The sequence below is a fragment of the Atractosteus spatula genome, chromosome 1 (genome assembly GCF_055471065.1).
Source record: "Atractosteus spatula isolate fAtrSpa1 chromosome 1, fAtrSpa1.hap1, whole genome shotgun sequence".
NCBI lineage: Eukaryota > Metazoa > Chordata > Actinopteri > Semionotiformes > Lepisosteidae > Atractosteus > Atractosteus spatula.
Window position 1 is genome coordinate 47,844,512 of NC_142706.1, and position 16,976 is coordinate 47,861,487.

The window sequence follows — 16,976 nt, forward strand, 5'->3', positions numbered from 1 at the left end:
TTCAGCCATTCAGTTGTAGATTTGCTGGTGTGCTTGGGATCATTGTCCTGTTGCATGACCCAATTTCGGCCAAGCATGAAAGCCATACTTGTTCAGTCTTTTTCTGATCATACTATCATGAACTTTAACATTTAACATGTTAACCGAGACCTGTAGATCCCTAGATGTAGCTCTTGGGTTCTTTGCGATTTCTCTGAGCATTATACGGTCTGACCTTGGGGTGAATTTGCTGGGACGCCCACTCCTGGGAAGATTGGCAACTGTCTTGAATGTTCTCCATTTGTAAATAATCTCACTTCTCACTGTAGAATGATGGATTTCAAATTGTTTGGAAATGACCTTATAACCCTTCCCAGATTGATGAGCAGCAACAATTGCTTCTCTGAGCTCATTGCTGATGTCTTTTCTCCTTGGCTCGGTGTTAACACACACCTGAATGCTCCAGACCACAAAACTGCCAAAAGTTCTACTTTTATAGAGGTGGTTGCACTTCCTGGTGATATACTAATCAAGTGCATTTGATTAGCAGCACCCGGCTGCTAATTACCTTCTTAATTCCTACAGAAGCAGTAAGGGTGTACTTAATTTTTACCACATGTTTTCTGCATTTTGGCTTACTTTTTGTTGAATAAATAATGACATAGTGAAATCTGTTATGTGTTGTCTGTTATCTGAGGCTAGATTTGTCTAATTATAGAAGTTGGTGAGGACCAGACGATTGTTATCTATGCCCTCATATGTAAAACCATTGAATTGGTACTTTCTTTTTCACATGGCTGTAAGTATGCACAGTCAAAGGTTTTACATACTATCTGTAGGTGCAAAGGTCATAATCCAAAATGCCTAATGGCACATTTGTTAATACTGATGAAGGGCTTCATGGTTTGAAATGTAATGAGTATGAGAAATAAGGAATTGTTTTGTAAATCTTACTGTATGAGTCGGCATACAGTATAAGTGGGATAAGTCCATGGTTAATTAATGTCAACAGATTAAACAACAGATCAAATTTATTGCTCTTATGGGATCTGTCTGTTTGATTATTCTTTGCTCCTGGACTGTGTCCACAATGCAGGAGTTTGAGAGTAAATATCACAAAGACTTAAGTGCTTCCTGATGAAAATGCACTTCATATATGTCAGAGGCAAAACACTTTGTTCTGCTGTTTTCAATAATGTCTTTAAGATGAAAGACTGCTCATTGAGTGGCATGGCTTTAGTTAAGGACTATTAATCCTCCTACATTAACACTGTTTACTCCTATCAGCAGGTACTTCAGTTTAGTGAATAATTGCTTCTCAGGGACAAAACAGACCCACAATTCATTAAATAGCCCTTACTGTTGTGCAGTATGCTTTTGGCAAAATTAAGTACAATACCTTTTCCCTGAAGGCAGAAAAGCAATCTTACCCTGATCAAGTTAAAAATACTGTCCTACAAGAGTTTTTTCTATGTTCCTGCACTTGGATGTACTCTGTTGCTTTGAAAAGGTTCTATTTCTATGAACACATTTGACATTTTAGTAAGTTAATGTGCATCACGTATTTTAAATCCATTTGGCTGCAATGATTCTGCAATCACTGGTGATCAAATTTGAATGTAAAACCAAAAAACATTGAGAAATATCCAAAAACTAAAAACTGGCAGAAATGCATTATTTGATCTAAGAATAAAGAAACCATTTTCACACATATAATAATAAGATTTTTAATTATTTAATCATTTGAAAATAAATATTGAAGAAATACCCTGTTTAGTCATCACTTCAGCATGACAAGCCCAAACGCCAGGGGCTCCAAGAGTTATTTCACGCCCTATTACTGGTCAAATTTGTTTGCCATTATAAATTAAAAACTTTTAGACTTCAAATTAAAGTTGTGATAAGTTGTCTTTAAATGAAAATAGTCACTTGACATTTTCAGTTGTAGCTAATGTCCATGTGAAGAAAGGTAATGTGTACAGTAGTATGTTCTTTAGTATGTAACATTCATTATCATTTTAAACTATTTTTAATTCAGATCCTTATGTTTTAGTTGTAGCTTCAGATATGTAGCATTGTATTTTATTTTTTATATGATTATCTCCAGAAAGAATGTCTTTGTATCCTTTAGTACATATAGTAGTTACATTCAGTAAATAGTGATTTTTTATTTTTAAGAAAGACTTTGAACCATTTGAACATTTAGTAAGTATTTTTTTCACTATTATTTAATAATTGTTATTTTAGTTAAGAAGTAACAGATGTATCTGTAAAGTACTGTATATCTTTAAAGGTAGGTGGACAAGTCTGAAATACCCCCCACCCCCACCCCCACCCCTCCGCCACTCTGGAAACTTTCCAGTACTTTTACGAATACTTGCAACTTAAATCCATGGCATCTCTGAGTCACTGTGCTGTTTACAAGTATTTCCAAAACTGGAACACCAGGTATAGATCCCCTGTTAACAAACCTCCTGATAGTGAGGTGATATTTGTTAATTGAACCCAGATGTATGTTGTTCTAAGTACAATTTCTTTGCGTGCCAAATTAAGAATGCACTTATTTGAATAACTTTCTTGAAGTTAGTGTTAATTAAAGGAGCATGCATTGTGCTTACCTTTGTTTTTGCATCAGTGAAACGGCTGCTCTTAAGGCAACTGTTTTTAAAGATTATTTTTGTTGCTCTTGTTTTGTTTAAACATCACACATTTGTCACTACCATAGTATATTAATGTTTTGATTCATTAATGTTTCATAAATTGTTTTCTTCTTATTGTGTTTTCTTTAATATTTTCTGCTCTCCTTTCTTACATAATTTATTTCCTTTCTTTAGGTGTCATGTCTAATTTGCTTCTTCTTTCTGTTTTTCAGACTGTATTTAAACTTTTCTTTGCCATCGGTGTTTGTTTGCTCCTTTTTTGTTGTTTGTTTTCTTTCTCATTCGTCAACCACCCAGTGATCTCTCTGTCTTTTTCTCTTCTGGGGTTTTCTTGAGAAGAACAGCTTATTTATGGCCCTAAGAAAGGTACAAAACCCAACATGTGAACCACTTTAATGTACATAAAGGTTCTCAAATCTTATCAATAAAATATTTTTTCTATATAATATATTCATTTAAAGCAAACAAAACAAATACTGAAGATAGCCTAGTTGAGAAGAAAGCAGATAGGATTAATAATCAATCATGGAGGTTAATGTATGTGGTTATTCAGACTTTTACAAGTTCAATACGTATGATTGTTTAAGAGTGGATGTACAGAATATATATGATAGATAAAGGTCAAACCTTGGAAAGGCGTATTTTTCATATATTTCTCCATTTTCTAACCACTTCTCCCATCTCAGAGTTATGGGGAGCCAGTGCCTATCTAGACATGCATTGGGCACAAGGCAGGGTACACCCTGGATGGGATGCCAGTCCATCACAAGGCACACACAGGCACACACACTCAAAGCAGGGCCAGTTTTACCAGAAGCAAATTAACCTGCTAGTATATTTTTGGACTGTGGGAGAAAACCAGAGCACCCAGAGCAAACCCACAGGTTCCTGGATACAGGTAGAAACATACAAACTCCACACAAATAGCAGCCCTTGTCCTGAATTGTGCATGGGCCCAGCGCTGCGAGACTGCTATGCTAACCACTTCACTACCATGCTGCCCTTTTCATATATATAATATATATTTTTCCATCACTAATTAAGAGAATAAGAGAAAGAAAGCTCAAATTTGTGTATTTAGAGATATCATTTTAAGAGTTATCAGACTTTGTTTGGTCAGTACCTTGCAGTTCTCACTGTTTTCTTTTCTTACTCTATGCATCTGTTTTCATTCTAAACCTCATTTACCAATCCCATGAGTCTACTGCATTTTAGGACCATTACGATGTCATTCCAAGATGTCATGTTCCATGACATTGTACAACACTGCAAAGATGAAACCAGAGGATGAACTCTGAATCTCAAATATCTCTAGACTGTGCCAGTTTTAGACGCTCTCTTTTTGAGCAAACAGTAAGGCATAGGATAGAACAGAAAATAGGTTACAGAAAAACACTAGAAGTGTCTTAGTGAAGAATTACATTAAAATAAGACTGAAATTTGTTGTATAGATCCAACCTTGGTTTGTTTCCCCCTGTACATGACTGATAAATCATTCAGCAATAAAATACAAACATTTGCATTGTTTTTCATCAATTAAAACTGTATAGTGTTGCCCTTTTCCCACCATTTTTTCAGATAAATGTTTAATTGGCCCCTTTAGATCTCTGATTCTCTGAATAATTAAGCTACCACAGTGAAGTCTGACCAAAGGGACCTTTTGGAGTTGCTAATTAGACACTATGCAAGTTTGAAAGCAACATGTTTCAATACAAAGAAGTTAACATCTAAGGGAGAAGCAAATGCCTTTGTTGTTAGCAACTTCCATTTTATGTATAATTTCTAAAAAGATTTTAAAACCTGCCCTGAATACAGTAAATTGGTATCCACAAGCAGTCTAACTCCTCATAAATATAAAGAACATACTGTGCAGCAATAGTAATTTTTCAAAATCTTTTATTGTATTTTTTTTTCATTTTTTAAACCATGTGAGGTATCTTCTGAGTGATATGCAAAAAAACAACAGATAATTTAAGAAATAAATTAGTCTCAGAGGCCAACTAATATCTTTTATACATTGTATTTTCACGTACTTTTGAGGGTTGATGTAAAGAGTCATGTACAGTACCATAGGGCTCCATTTTAGTCCCATTGCTCTGTATCAATGTTTTAAATTCTGGTATGCTTGGCAAGCAAGGCTGAGCCTGATCAGTACTGGGATGGCAGATCTCTAAAGAAAACCAGGATGCTGCTGTAAGTAGTGTTGGTGAACCCGTAGGTGGTGCACTTCCCTCTGGACTAATCAAGTAATCAAATCAAATCAGGTGTCATCAGGTGTCATCCTTAAGATGAGAGTTTAAGCTGTCAAAAAGTTCATTCTCCACCTGATTTGTTGTATCGTGACACTTTAGACTCATAGTTGGGTACTATATGTAAAGCACTTTAAAATAAAAAGAAGAACATGTATTATACATATTGCATGGGTGGCCATGAGTTACAGAAAGATTAAATGGGTCTTGGAGTTTATGCAGGTTCTTGGATGTCCTCTTCAAGACAATCTAAGAGGAAACAATGTTTGGTTATACAGTATATCAGAAAATCATGGGAAGTCATGGTGAAACTTTACAATACCTTAGAAAGGTCTAATTTAGAATAATTTACCTAGTTTTCGTCACCATTATATAAAATAGATATTTTAGACTCAACCTCCCTAGAGATCCGAACTAAAAAATGATTCCAGGTATCATGTTTTGTTTTTTTTACCCATGATACTAAACCTAATCTCTAGTTCAGGCTAGAATAGATTAAAATTTGATTCAGTTATAGAAAATCCTGAGGTACGTTTAGGATGGATAACAGGAAATGCTTTTTTTACAAGCAGAGCTGTAGATATCTGGAATAGGCTTCCCTACAAGAAGATAAATGCGTAAACCCAAGGTTACTTCAAGAAACAGCAACTTCAATTTAAGATTCAATTAGCTACCAAAGTTTTAAAAAAAGCTATTTGTTCTGTATGGCCTCTTCTCATTTGTAGCTTTTCTTATGGTCTTATGATGTTTTCTTTAAATTGATGGATTTCTTATTTAGAGCCTGGAAGCTTTTGTTCTTTACATTTCTATTTCCCAATACTGATGCTGTATTCAAAGGGCAATTTGTTGAGGTGACATTTTAATAAATGTATCTGTTCTTCCATATACTGTAACATGACAAGATTGTGGAGAAACCAGACCACAGTGGTTGGATCATGGACTTTAACCTGCCAGAACAATTGAGATCCTTTACTTGTTGGGTCTCTTGGATATCCCAGGCGCCACCTATCTGATGTAAAAATAGTTTGGGTAGCATAATCATTGAAATATTGGAGAAGAGGAAACTACCCAGAACACTGAAACTCATAAAATGTGCAGTTCTGTTAAGTCTCTTAGGAAACAAAATATTCACCCACTTCTGAATTAAGCTTTTGCCCACACAGCTTTAAAAAGCAAAATTGTTGGTTTATGTTTTAACAGTCTAATTTAAAAGGCTTTGTAAGAAGTAAAAAAAATGTGTGTTCGGGGTGGGGTGGAGGAGTAGAAAGCAGATGATAATGATGGAAGCAAAAGTAGAACTTCTCTCAGACAAGGGGTTGCAAAGCTTAAAGGTATTCTGGCTCTTCAAAATGTCAAAATGTATGTCTGCAATGTATAAACTAATGAAAGACATTTGAACAAAATATATATTTATAAAGCTTTAGAGCTTTTTTCCTCAATTCTGTGTTGTAGTCTAGAAGTCGTTTCATTTGGCTTTTTACGATGGTTGTGTGCTGTTAATGAAAGAAGAAATAATAATCTTAATAATATATTAAGTGTGATGTCCAGTTTATTTAGTTCCCTTTTCGAGTTTGCTATTCGGATATAATAAGTCTCTGCTGTAGTTTACCATTCAAAATGACAAAATAATCGTGACAAAATAATGACTGAAAACCTTAAAAAAATCATCAAGCTGATTAATTAAATACTAACCAGATTACAGATTGCCATATACAGTATATACATCAGGAGGTGATCATGCTTGAGATTTATCAACATTTTTATTTTTATTAAAATCTAAACCTCAGCTTTATCTTTAGTATTTTTATTTCTTCTTTATTATTCTTAAAATTCTTATATTTACATTTTTGTCAAATTAATCACAACAGCAGACATAAGACAGCCGACTTTGAAATCAGGTTCTTTGAGGTCAACTGAGTAGAAATAAATCATGATCTATAAGTGAAACTATTATCTCTTACTATGAGCTTCTAATTATAACATTACGATCCTATTATTCTTTATTGTTGTTCTGTAATTACAGGCACTTCTGCCTTTTAAAACCCTCACTGTTAATGAAATTAAAATGGCATAGTTTACAAGAAACCATTGGGCATTAAAGCAAATATATTTAATGCATACCATATTAGGCTGTTGCTTCTATGCTTATGTTGCATATCTACATCAAGAGAGAATCAATATCCTTTATATTATGTATAAACATTAATCCATCATAGTTATTTTAAAAGGGTTGAGCAGAAGATAAAGAATGAGAAAAGATCAAATTTGGCTTCTTGCTTACTGGCTGATTTGGTCTCATCAACAAATTCATCATGAGTCTCATTGTTTACTTTCTGTTTTCCCTCCCACAGGTGCTACAGCATCTGCACGTAAAGAGGTCATCCGCAACAAGATCCGGGCCATAGGCAAGATGGCCAGGGTGTTCTCCGTCCTGAGGTACAACTAGGCATGAACCCAGCCACTTTGAAGAGAACCACAGGACACACAGAAATGCTGAAGTGCAATGAAATAGTGAAATGTTTACTCTTTCAGTGTATTGGGCTTTTTTTAAGTTTAACATTAGCTGCTTATTTGGTAACACAGTAAGTGCTGAAGCTCAGCTATCCCAATAGATTATTCAGGCAATTAGAAAAAAAAATGAAAGGACAAAGAAATAAGGCATTGTTAAATCTATATTTTACCCTTAAAAACTAATGTATTTATGTGACGAAAAGACCAAATTGACCCAAAATGTTTTACATCCAGCCTTTCCAGACTTCCAAAGCAGGGGTCCCTGTGGCTCTTTCCCCTGTGAGTTTTTCACCTCCTCACATCGCTTGTGATAAAATACCGGCTTTTGCTTCGTTCTGTGGTCAGCAGCTTGGCAGAAACTCTTGACTTGGTAATGTACTTGGTAATGTCTCAGGTGCTCTGCAAACCTGAGACTTTATCAAACTCTAATGTGTTGCAAGACCAGGCATTCAGAGTTAGAAATTTTGGAAAGGTTTTATTTGAATGTTGCTGCATAATGGCTTCATTATCCCTTCATAATTGCTACAAAAGACATTATATTCACATGCATAAAGGGACTTTGCACAAATAACATAACGTGCATAAGAGGTCATGTCATTTGTTCTAGCATTGCATTATTCCAAGCACTATACAGTAAATTGTCACAACATCTTATGCACATGTCCCTGTAAAGCTCGACCAAAGTACCTGGGCTGAATGGTCTCCTATCTAGTAACCATTCTTATGTTTTTGTGTGTTCATTCCTTTTTTTTTTTAGCTTATATAATTAAACGTTTATTGTCAGGTATACAAGGTTGCGCATCTGACTCACCACCACAGTGTTTCACAGTTTAAAAGTTTGGTTTTCTTATCACAGCTGATACAGAAATGCATGTCAAGCCACTAAGAGCAAAACAGTGTAATGTATTTCTCCTCTTCTTTGCAGAGAGGAGAGTGAGAGTGTCCTGACATTGAAGGGTTTGACTCCAACTGGCATGCTTCCCAGCGGTGTGTTGTCAGGAGGGAAAGAGAAACTTCAAAATGGTAAGCATGCACTTAAGCCATGTACCTTTGTCTTAGACAGCAATGTGTTGTATGGAGGTAAAGAAACATCAATGTTAAGCTATCTGTGTAATGTTCTTTGTTATGTAATGATGTAGTATGATATACGTACCTTAACATATCCCTTACTGCATTTATGTCCAATGATGTATGAAAATCTGTTTATAACTGTTTCACTCATAAACTCTATTACAGTAAACTGCTTCCTTTGATAAATATGTGTTTGATTCCTAAGCACAGTATTACAGAGGGTTTTTTTTCAATTAGTTACAAGGCACAAAGAAAAGTATAGAATTTACCTAATGTGTCTTGCTGTTTAAATTATTGTATATTTCCTTAGAATAATAATCAGTGAGTCTTCTTCTCAGACGAATAAGACTGTTTTTTCTAAAATCCCATGCTACTCAGGATTGGGGATCCACTGAATCTGGAGAATTAACTTTCCTTTATAAATAGGTTTTTATTTATTATCCATTTCTTAACAATGTCTGCGGTATTGCTGACCCGAATAAACTATCACTTACTTTCCCTCTTTTACTCTACATTCTGCTGGTTGTTTCAAACTTTTTTTTCTATTTCTTTCTTTCCCCTTTCTCTCTAGAAACTGCAGGTATAATCTTTTGCGCAAGTATTCTGCCTAAAATGTGTTTGTGAGACAAAAGCAAACTTCATCCACTCATGTTGAATACAAAATACTTGTGTTATTTTGACATTCTATCTCCCTTACATCACAGAATTATGTATATTTTTTAAATATGGTAATACAAAAATATTTTCAAAGGAAAATGTGAGGCATTTCATACTTCCCTGGTTAATATCTGGATACTTTCTGTTGCAAAAGATCCAGGGAAGAAACTATTAGACATTTGCTTTAATCATAAGCTGTGTTTGAAAGGGGATAACAGGTATCTATTTCTCATCCACAAAAAAGACAGAAATCCAAACAATTTCACTCCTCTTTTCATGACATGTTATTGTACATATTATGCAAAATTATCAGTTTTTCTATTATTGATATAAAGTGACATCTTACTTTATATTTTGGTACAGAGATGTGCCAGGGTCTTTGTTGGTTAAAAGTGCCTGCAGAGATTTAAATTATAGTATAATGCGTAGGCCGTAAATTCATTCAGTTGAAACTATTTTAATTGAAACTGATTTTCCAAAAGATGAGTAGCTCAGAAACGTTGTCTAGTGGAAACAGGATAAAAAGGGGGAAATGACTTGGATTTTCTTGAGTACCTTTGACATTAGCTTTAGTACCTTTTTGCCTGATCTTTTCAGCTCTCAGGAGCTAAGCAGGGCTAGTTCTGTTCCATACTGGGAAGAGAAACCTTGAGAGAAAACTAGGTAGATACAAGTGATGTTAATGGATCAGTAGGTGGCACTATTCCCTCTGGGTCAGACTTTCTAAGTCAATATGGTGGTAGGGAACACTGTGCTGTATGAGGTACAGTACCATCCTCCAACAGAGGACTGGACTAAAGGGTCATTAATGATCCCATGGTACTGTTCAGATGAACAGGAGTTTTAATGCCAGTAAAGTGGTTAAACTCCAGTTTGGTCATGCACAATCAGACCTCCTTAAATTCGCCACTTAATTCAATTTGTGAAGAAATTCTCACTTCTCCACCTGATGTGATGTGCTGTGGGGCTTCTGGTGCATGATGGCTACCACATGCCACCGAGGTGGGTACTGCATATTAATTTTAATTAATGCATTTTAATAGTGGACAATGTAGGTCCCCACTTATATGTAAAACGCTTTGGGGATCTGAAGAATGAAGAGTACTTTACAAAAGCAAGGAAATATTTTTATCATGATAATGGTGATATTACAGTATTTATAATTCATATTTACATTTGTGAATTCCAAATTATATACAAGAATCTGGAGCATCTTCTGTAAACGGTAGCAAATTATTCATTAAACAATCATGACTTTTTACATTAAAGTCATTTAAAGGCCATTGTATTAAAATAGATTTTTCCAGGAATAACAGAATGCTCAGTACCGCTCTAAAACTTGTGATCCCTTATAAAATTGGTCTCTAAAAGTGAGTTGCCATAGCACATACAAGAGAAGAGACCTTGTTGGGCTCTTGGTTTATTTTGTAGAATTCCTGTTAAACACAACAGCAAACCAGTCACCCCCATGTAACATCTGTATTCTTAATCTAGGACAGGAATCTATCTTCATCAGTTAGGTACCACTCAGAGGGCAATAAATGCTCTACAAAACTTCAGATGTATTGTACAGTATAGTAAAATAGTACCCAACAGAGGGAGACATTTAAACATGTCAAAAGTGAGTGATATTATTCTGATTCCTGTTTCAGCATTTGTAGAATCTTAGCAAAGCATCGCAAAGCTGAGACGGACAAATGTGCTGCTGTCACCAAGTTGTGCTTCATTATCCACTGGATTTCTTTTTTTCTTTATGTGTCATGTTTTTCAAGGTTGTGAGACATGTACTGTACAGTATACGGTTGTGGGTGTTTTTTATAGAAGTAGTTTTTAATCCATTAGCATTAGACTTACAGGACAAAATCATCATTACTGTGCACTGGATAATGAAAACTAATGATATCTCAGTAGATTTGTTTACAAATTGAGATTCATTTCTAAAACAATTTAAAGATTTGAGTTGTGTATATGTTGTGAAGAAAAAAGTAGAGCAGTTTTAACCTGTATTTACGACAGTACTTTTTTGTAATGTTTTTTTCTGTTTCCCTCATGGTTATGATCTTTGGCCTTTAAAAGTGTCGACGTGTTATATTGATTGTTTTATCAGTGTTATAAAGGCTTTATTCTTTTCACAACTCTCTTTTACAAAATATATCATGCCTTTGCAGCCCACGTACTGTATATACAGTATTGTGTTTGTACAACGTACAGCAAGACCTGTGAGGGAAAGAGAGAAGCACTGGTTCTATGTTTGAACTCAATATTCTTGAGCTCAAGTCTTTTTTTCACACCAGAATCCCCAGCAGCAGCCCCCTAAAGTGTAACATTATGACTAAGTCATTGAAATGCTTAATGTTTTACTGTCATACATTGAGTTTTCTAGTTTTAAAAAAAAGACTTAAAAGAGCAAAGTTACCAAAAGATCCTCATCGAATACTCCTTTAAAAAGCTGCGTTTTGTTCCCTTACTTTTTTCTTCACCCTGATCTTGTTCGTACGCAATCTCTGATATTTTAAGAAAAAAGCTCATGCTTCCTTCTCTTTCTACTAACATTCATGTGTGTGGTTCTGTCAAAATACCCAGAAGTTAACATTTTAGTTGCATTAGCTCCTTTGCTGCTCATTGACTTGTTCTCAGAATTTAAATCCTCTGCTCACTTTTCTCATTCGTTTTGCAACCCCTTTCTTCTCTTCAGCTACTATTGAGGCTATTGAGGCTGATGAAGGTAAATAGGCCAGTCCCCCTTTCTGTTGCTTCTGCAATAGATAAGGGCCCAGCTGGGTTTGTTCATTTTGCCGTAGCTTGTATAGAGTGTGTGGGTGTTGGGCTAACAAACTGTGCCTTAGTATTAACAAAAAAACATGCTTGATTTAAAGGGGAACAATCTTCACATTGCAGTGAAGATGGTGTATAGTACGTACATAGTTGCGTTGGTTTGTATGAAATCTCCACCAGTAGATAAAAATCTGCAATCTTTATCCACCTCTGTAAGGATAAAGATATTCCATTTTCCCACCTCTACAACACTGATCACAATATGAGCATGGACTTCATTTTGCACTGTTATGCACATTACATTTTAATTTGAAGTAAAAGTTTGAAAAAGCATTTCTGCTGCATAATTAACAGAGAATCAATATCTCATTAAAATAAAAGATCAAATCCTGTTCTAGTTAACCTTTTTGATCCACTTTTACTTCCTGCATGACAGCTCTGGTGGCATCCTTGTTTGTTTTCAGGAAACAGCAGACAGCTTATTTTTTGCTTTACACCAGCCTTCATACTTCAGTTTCATGCCATACTTACAGTAGGTTACTTAGGAGACCCTGCAATTTAAATCCACAAAATTGTTCCCCTTTAAAACAAATTAGTATCTGCAGTTGTACTTTGTTTTTGCAAGAATCTTTGGAAATTCTTTTGGAGATCTATATTGGAACTAATGAGTGTCAAAATTTGAAAACTCTCAAATTTTGTGTCTGAAAGCAGAAAAGGCTAATTGAATTAAAAATGAAAGACGCAAGAACAACATCAACTGCTTGCTAAATAGCAGTTGACTAGCTGCTATTTATGTTGGAATTGCTGATTAATTCCTTCTAACTGATTCTAATCTACAGTGTGCATCAGTGTTGAAACCTTTTGCTTTTCCATGTGATTCCTGTGACTCTGCTGTGTTGTGTTATAAATGTGAGCTGCTAATAACCTGTGTCTGACCTGTACTATGCAGCAACACACTGTTCTACAATTTAAAGATTAGTTTATAGATCGGAATTTGTAAAAATGAAAATCTCTCTATCCAGAACTGATATTAGAGCTTTTTTTATGCTAGTGGTTTGCTGCATGTTTAAAGCAGGCAAAACAAGTGGTTAGCACCAAGTATTTTGTTTAATATTCCCACACCATACTACATCTCTGACAGTTTTAATGTTTTTGGTATTTTTGGATCTTTGAAAATTAACTAATTCCTTTTACCCACATAGTAATTATTACTATATATTGTAGCTAAAGACACTGCTACTGTGTACCAGAAACTGCTGATTTCATTAGGCTTCTTCTCAATGGGAAAACAACTTGTACAATATGAATTTATTTTGTTAATGTAATTGATGCCTAGCCAATTTGAACCATTTCGTATTCTATTTCAAAATAGTGAACTATAAATGTAAACCTTAATATATTGTTAAAAAATGTGGTGAAAAGTCAGTTTTGTTCAGCTGTAAAGCATATTTGTCATCATTTGTTTACATCAGTGAAATAATGAAATATTTGGTTTAGAGATAAACACTGATGTGTTCAACACTGCCAGTACTATGATCAGAAAACATTTTTACTGGCTTTCTCTTTACAGTCGGGAGATCATAACATTTCTTAAAACTATAGTCTAAATACATTTTAAAGATAATGGTGGACCATTGAAATGCAGATTTGTTTAGATCACCTTAGTAGAATTTGGCAAAAATCTTAAGTTAAAAAGTTTAGAATAATTTGGAACATGCTGCAAATGTGTTTGGTAGATCAATGTGATCTCCGATGTCTAGGCAGCAGAGAGCTTCCCTGACTTTCTGAAGCTCGGTACTGTCGAGCTCAAACTTCCCTGGCACTTCTTTCTTCATCTACCCTCTTTCTTCATGCTTTGCAGTGTCATTCTTACATTTCTTCAAACATTGTATGAGGCCCTCCGGGACATAAAACTGAAGTCTAGATAATTGGTTATTTAAAAGCAAAATAACCCATTAAATATTGCTTTTATTCCCCATAGTAATTAAAAATGTGTGGCAGTTTCATATTACGTATTACTAAGAAAGAACTATGGAGAGCATTACTTTTTAAGAATGAAAAAGAACGCTGTCCAACCAGCAATACTAAATGTACTACATACTGTAGCTGCCTATTGTTCTGTGAGTGCATTGTATTTTTATGGATTATCAACCAACAGCTTAAAAATCAGTCTTTTAAATAAAAAAATGGTGTATTGTATGTGCTTGCCTATCAGATAAAAAGCATTTCGATTTAAACTTCAAATATAACTTTAAAAACGTTAAATTGACACATTGCTTTTGTTTCCTGTCAGAAAGTCTTCTTGTCAGTGAATAACAGTGAAAACACATGTGGCCCTATGGTAATGGGTGCATTTTTCTCATTTCTTTCATTTCTCCTTCAGCCATCAAAGGTTTTTCGCCGCAGCATAAGATCACGAGCTTTGAAGAAGCCAAAGGGTTGGATCGCATCAACGAGAGAATGCCTCCACGCAAGGATGCCATGCCCACTGATGGCAGCCTCAACTCCCTCAACAAGGCCATTTCCTCAGAGACCAATGGCACTGACAGCAAGGGCAGTAGTAGCAGCAACATCCAGTGATGGGTTTCTGGTTTGAAGGCTGTAAGGCATGTAAGAATGGCTGCCAAAAAAGCAGCTGGGACGTTGTTGCCTCTGAAGCAGCTTGCAAAGGAGTTGAGGGGTGGGGAACCGGGTTTTCAGAATCGAGGGACAGAGAGTGAGTGATTAGGGGGTAGAGAGAGAGAACTATAGAGAGAAAGATAAAACATTATTTGGTGGGTGACATTTCTTGTTCTTTGGATATGCCTTTAATGCTTGTAGTAACATGAAAAGTTATTGCTGGTTAACTATTTTAAGAATCTTGGGGATATACTTGATCATGTATTGCATTGGGGAAAACTTAATGGGTAATGTTTTGAAAGGCCTTTACTCTATTACTGGACATGGAAACTTTGTCTAACTTCTTACTAACTCTTGTACGTTTACAAAATACAGCACTAAAAATGGACAGAACGTTAAAAAATAAAAACATTTTTAACAAATAATGGTGTACAAACTAAGGACTATTTATTGATAACTTTTTTTTTGCTACTCTTGTCATAAAAATAGCTCTGAAGTAAATTAGGCAGTCTTAAAAGAATGTTGCAAAATTGTTAAAATGCCAAAAAGGAAAGTTTAATGGTTTTGTACAGATTATGCTTACCTCAGGTTTATTTAGTGTGTGCTTGGCCCTACTTTCTGTATAATGGCTAATTAACTTGGCAATGAATACCTTTATTCTTTAAATTTAATAACTGGAATTACATTCATCTATTATTTGCAGATATTTTTGTTTGTTTTATTTTGTTGGGGGATAGAACTGTTGGTTGTGGCTTGCTGGAATTCTATATTTATGAGTGGTATTTTTTTTTATTTTTTAAGTATAGTGAACAAAAAACACCATATAAGGTTCAGTGAAAAGCATCTATATTATGTAAAAAAAACAAATAAATAAAAGAATCTGCCTATGCATGTTTTCTAAAACTAAATAAATAAACTTGGCTGCAGAAGCCTGTTTGGGACTGTAATGCGCTTAGTGGATATATACTGGAAATGTATACCGCCATTCTTTATATTCACTTAATGATACTGCTTAATGCCTTCAACCTTTTTGTAATTAAAGCATTGAAATATTTAAGATTGGAGAGGATTCATCATATTTTTAACATATGCTTGTAAGTGCACATGTAGTTCAATTAGCATGTTTAGCGATTATTGTGAGATAAGTTTGTGGTTACATGTGGAACTCAAAATGCATGATAGCTGTTAGTGTCATATAATGGTTTAGTCATTTTTGTTCTGTTCTGTAATGTGCCACAAAAATGTAATTTTATTATTAATTAATATTATAATTTTTGGAACTCTCTTGCTTTGTATATCAGTTACGGGTTTATTACTGCTCCATACTTTAAAATTAAAGAGAAGAAAAAGTCCATTGATCTTTTTTAACAACTGTATAAGTGCCCAAGTAATTCACTACAACATGAAGCCTTGCTTTTGTAATTTGACTTCTAAACTGTTGGCAGATAAAGCATGCACTTGCAACAATGAAAAGTATTTTATATTACTGTTCAATAAAACGTGCATGGAATTCAATTGTGTTGTTTTGTGTGTGTGCATGCAAACCAGAACTAATATTTCATGCTCTGAACTAGAAATTCAATTGATGTAATGGTATAATAATATAAGTTACTGAATTGTAGTTCTATACAGTATATTTACTCCCTTATGTCACGGCCACTTAAAAATAAAATTTTTCTAACAATAAAACAACAGCACTTTTGTTAAGAACTGCATGCTGATCTACTTAAAATCTTCCTCTTGAAATTTCATTTTTTCATAAGTGCAGACTTGTTAGAACTGCCCCTGTACTTTTCTAAGCAGCATCTTATTAAGCTACTGTTAGTTTTGTCATGACCAAGGCAAATAAAATTCCATATTTTCAGGATATAACTTTCATTATTATCTTGAAATTCACAGTGTCTATGAAACACGTTCTTCTAAGTGGTTCAACATTGAGATAAAGCCAAAAGTGCTGATTGCTAAAGGTTAATTAGTTAAAGTATAAGGTAGTAATCATGATAAAACTAGACTTGACAAAGAACAACACTGTATTTGACACATCTGCCAAAACATTTCCCACCACCTCCCTGCTACCAGAGTAATTTGAAGATTACATGGATTGTTTTTTGCGAGGAAAGATTTCATATATAATGTTTTGGGTAAGCCATGTTTTAGGATTTACCGAAGAACACCCTTTTTAAACTAAAATTCTGAAGGAAAGATTTACAGTACTATGGTTAAATATTAAGGTACAGGAGAATGAATTAGAAATGAGGTGGATTTCTAAGAAAATAATGTAAAGTCATGCATTCAATTTCTTTATACAGTACATATTTGATCTAGAAATTGACACACAAGACAACACCTAATCTCGCTTTTAACAATATTTGAGATGTATCTAAATAAAGGGATTTTTTAAACTTAAAATATATGCCCAACTACCAAGAAAAGATTGCATTATGAACTTAATTTG

General features: G+C 34.6%; 1 protein-coding gene across 2 annotated transcripts in view; it reads left to right on the forward strand.

The window, feature by feature from the left end:
• LOC148840988 (protein phosphatase 3 catalytic subunit alpha) overlaps nucleotides 1–16,036 on the forward strand; it is a 173,421-nt gene extending 157,385 nt beyond the window's left edge. Inside the window, exons 11-14 of one of the 2 annotated variants that reach the window (XM_088907368.1) lie at nucleotides 7,240–7,324; nucleotides 8,325–8,422; nucleotides 11,823–11,852; nucleotides 14,286–16,036. In XM_088907368.1, the coding sequence (XP_088763494.1) occupies nucleotides 7,240–7,324; nucleotides 8,325–8,422; nucleotides 11,823–11,852; nucleotides 14,286–14,482 (410 nt within the window). In that variant the 3' untranslated portion in view covers nucleotides 14,483–16,036. The remainder of the gene's footprint in view (nucleotides 1–7,239; nucleotides 7,325–8,324; nucleotides 8,423–11,822; nucleotides 11,853–14,285) is intronic. The other variant, XM_088907445.1, reaches the window with a different exon arrangement.
• The last annotated feature ends 940 nt before the right edge of the window (nucleotides 16,037–16,976 follow it).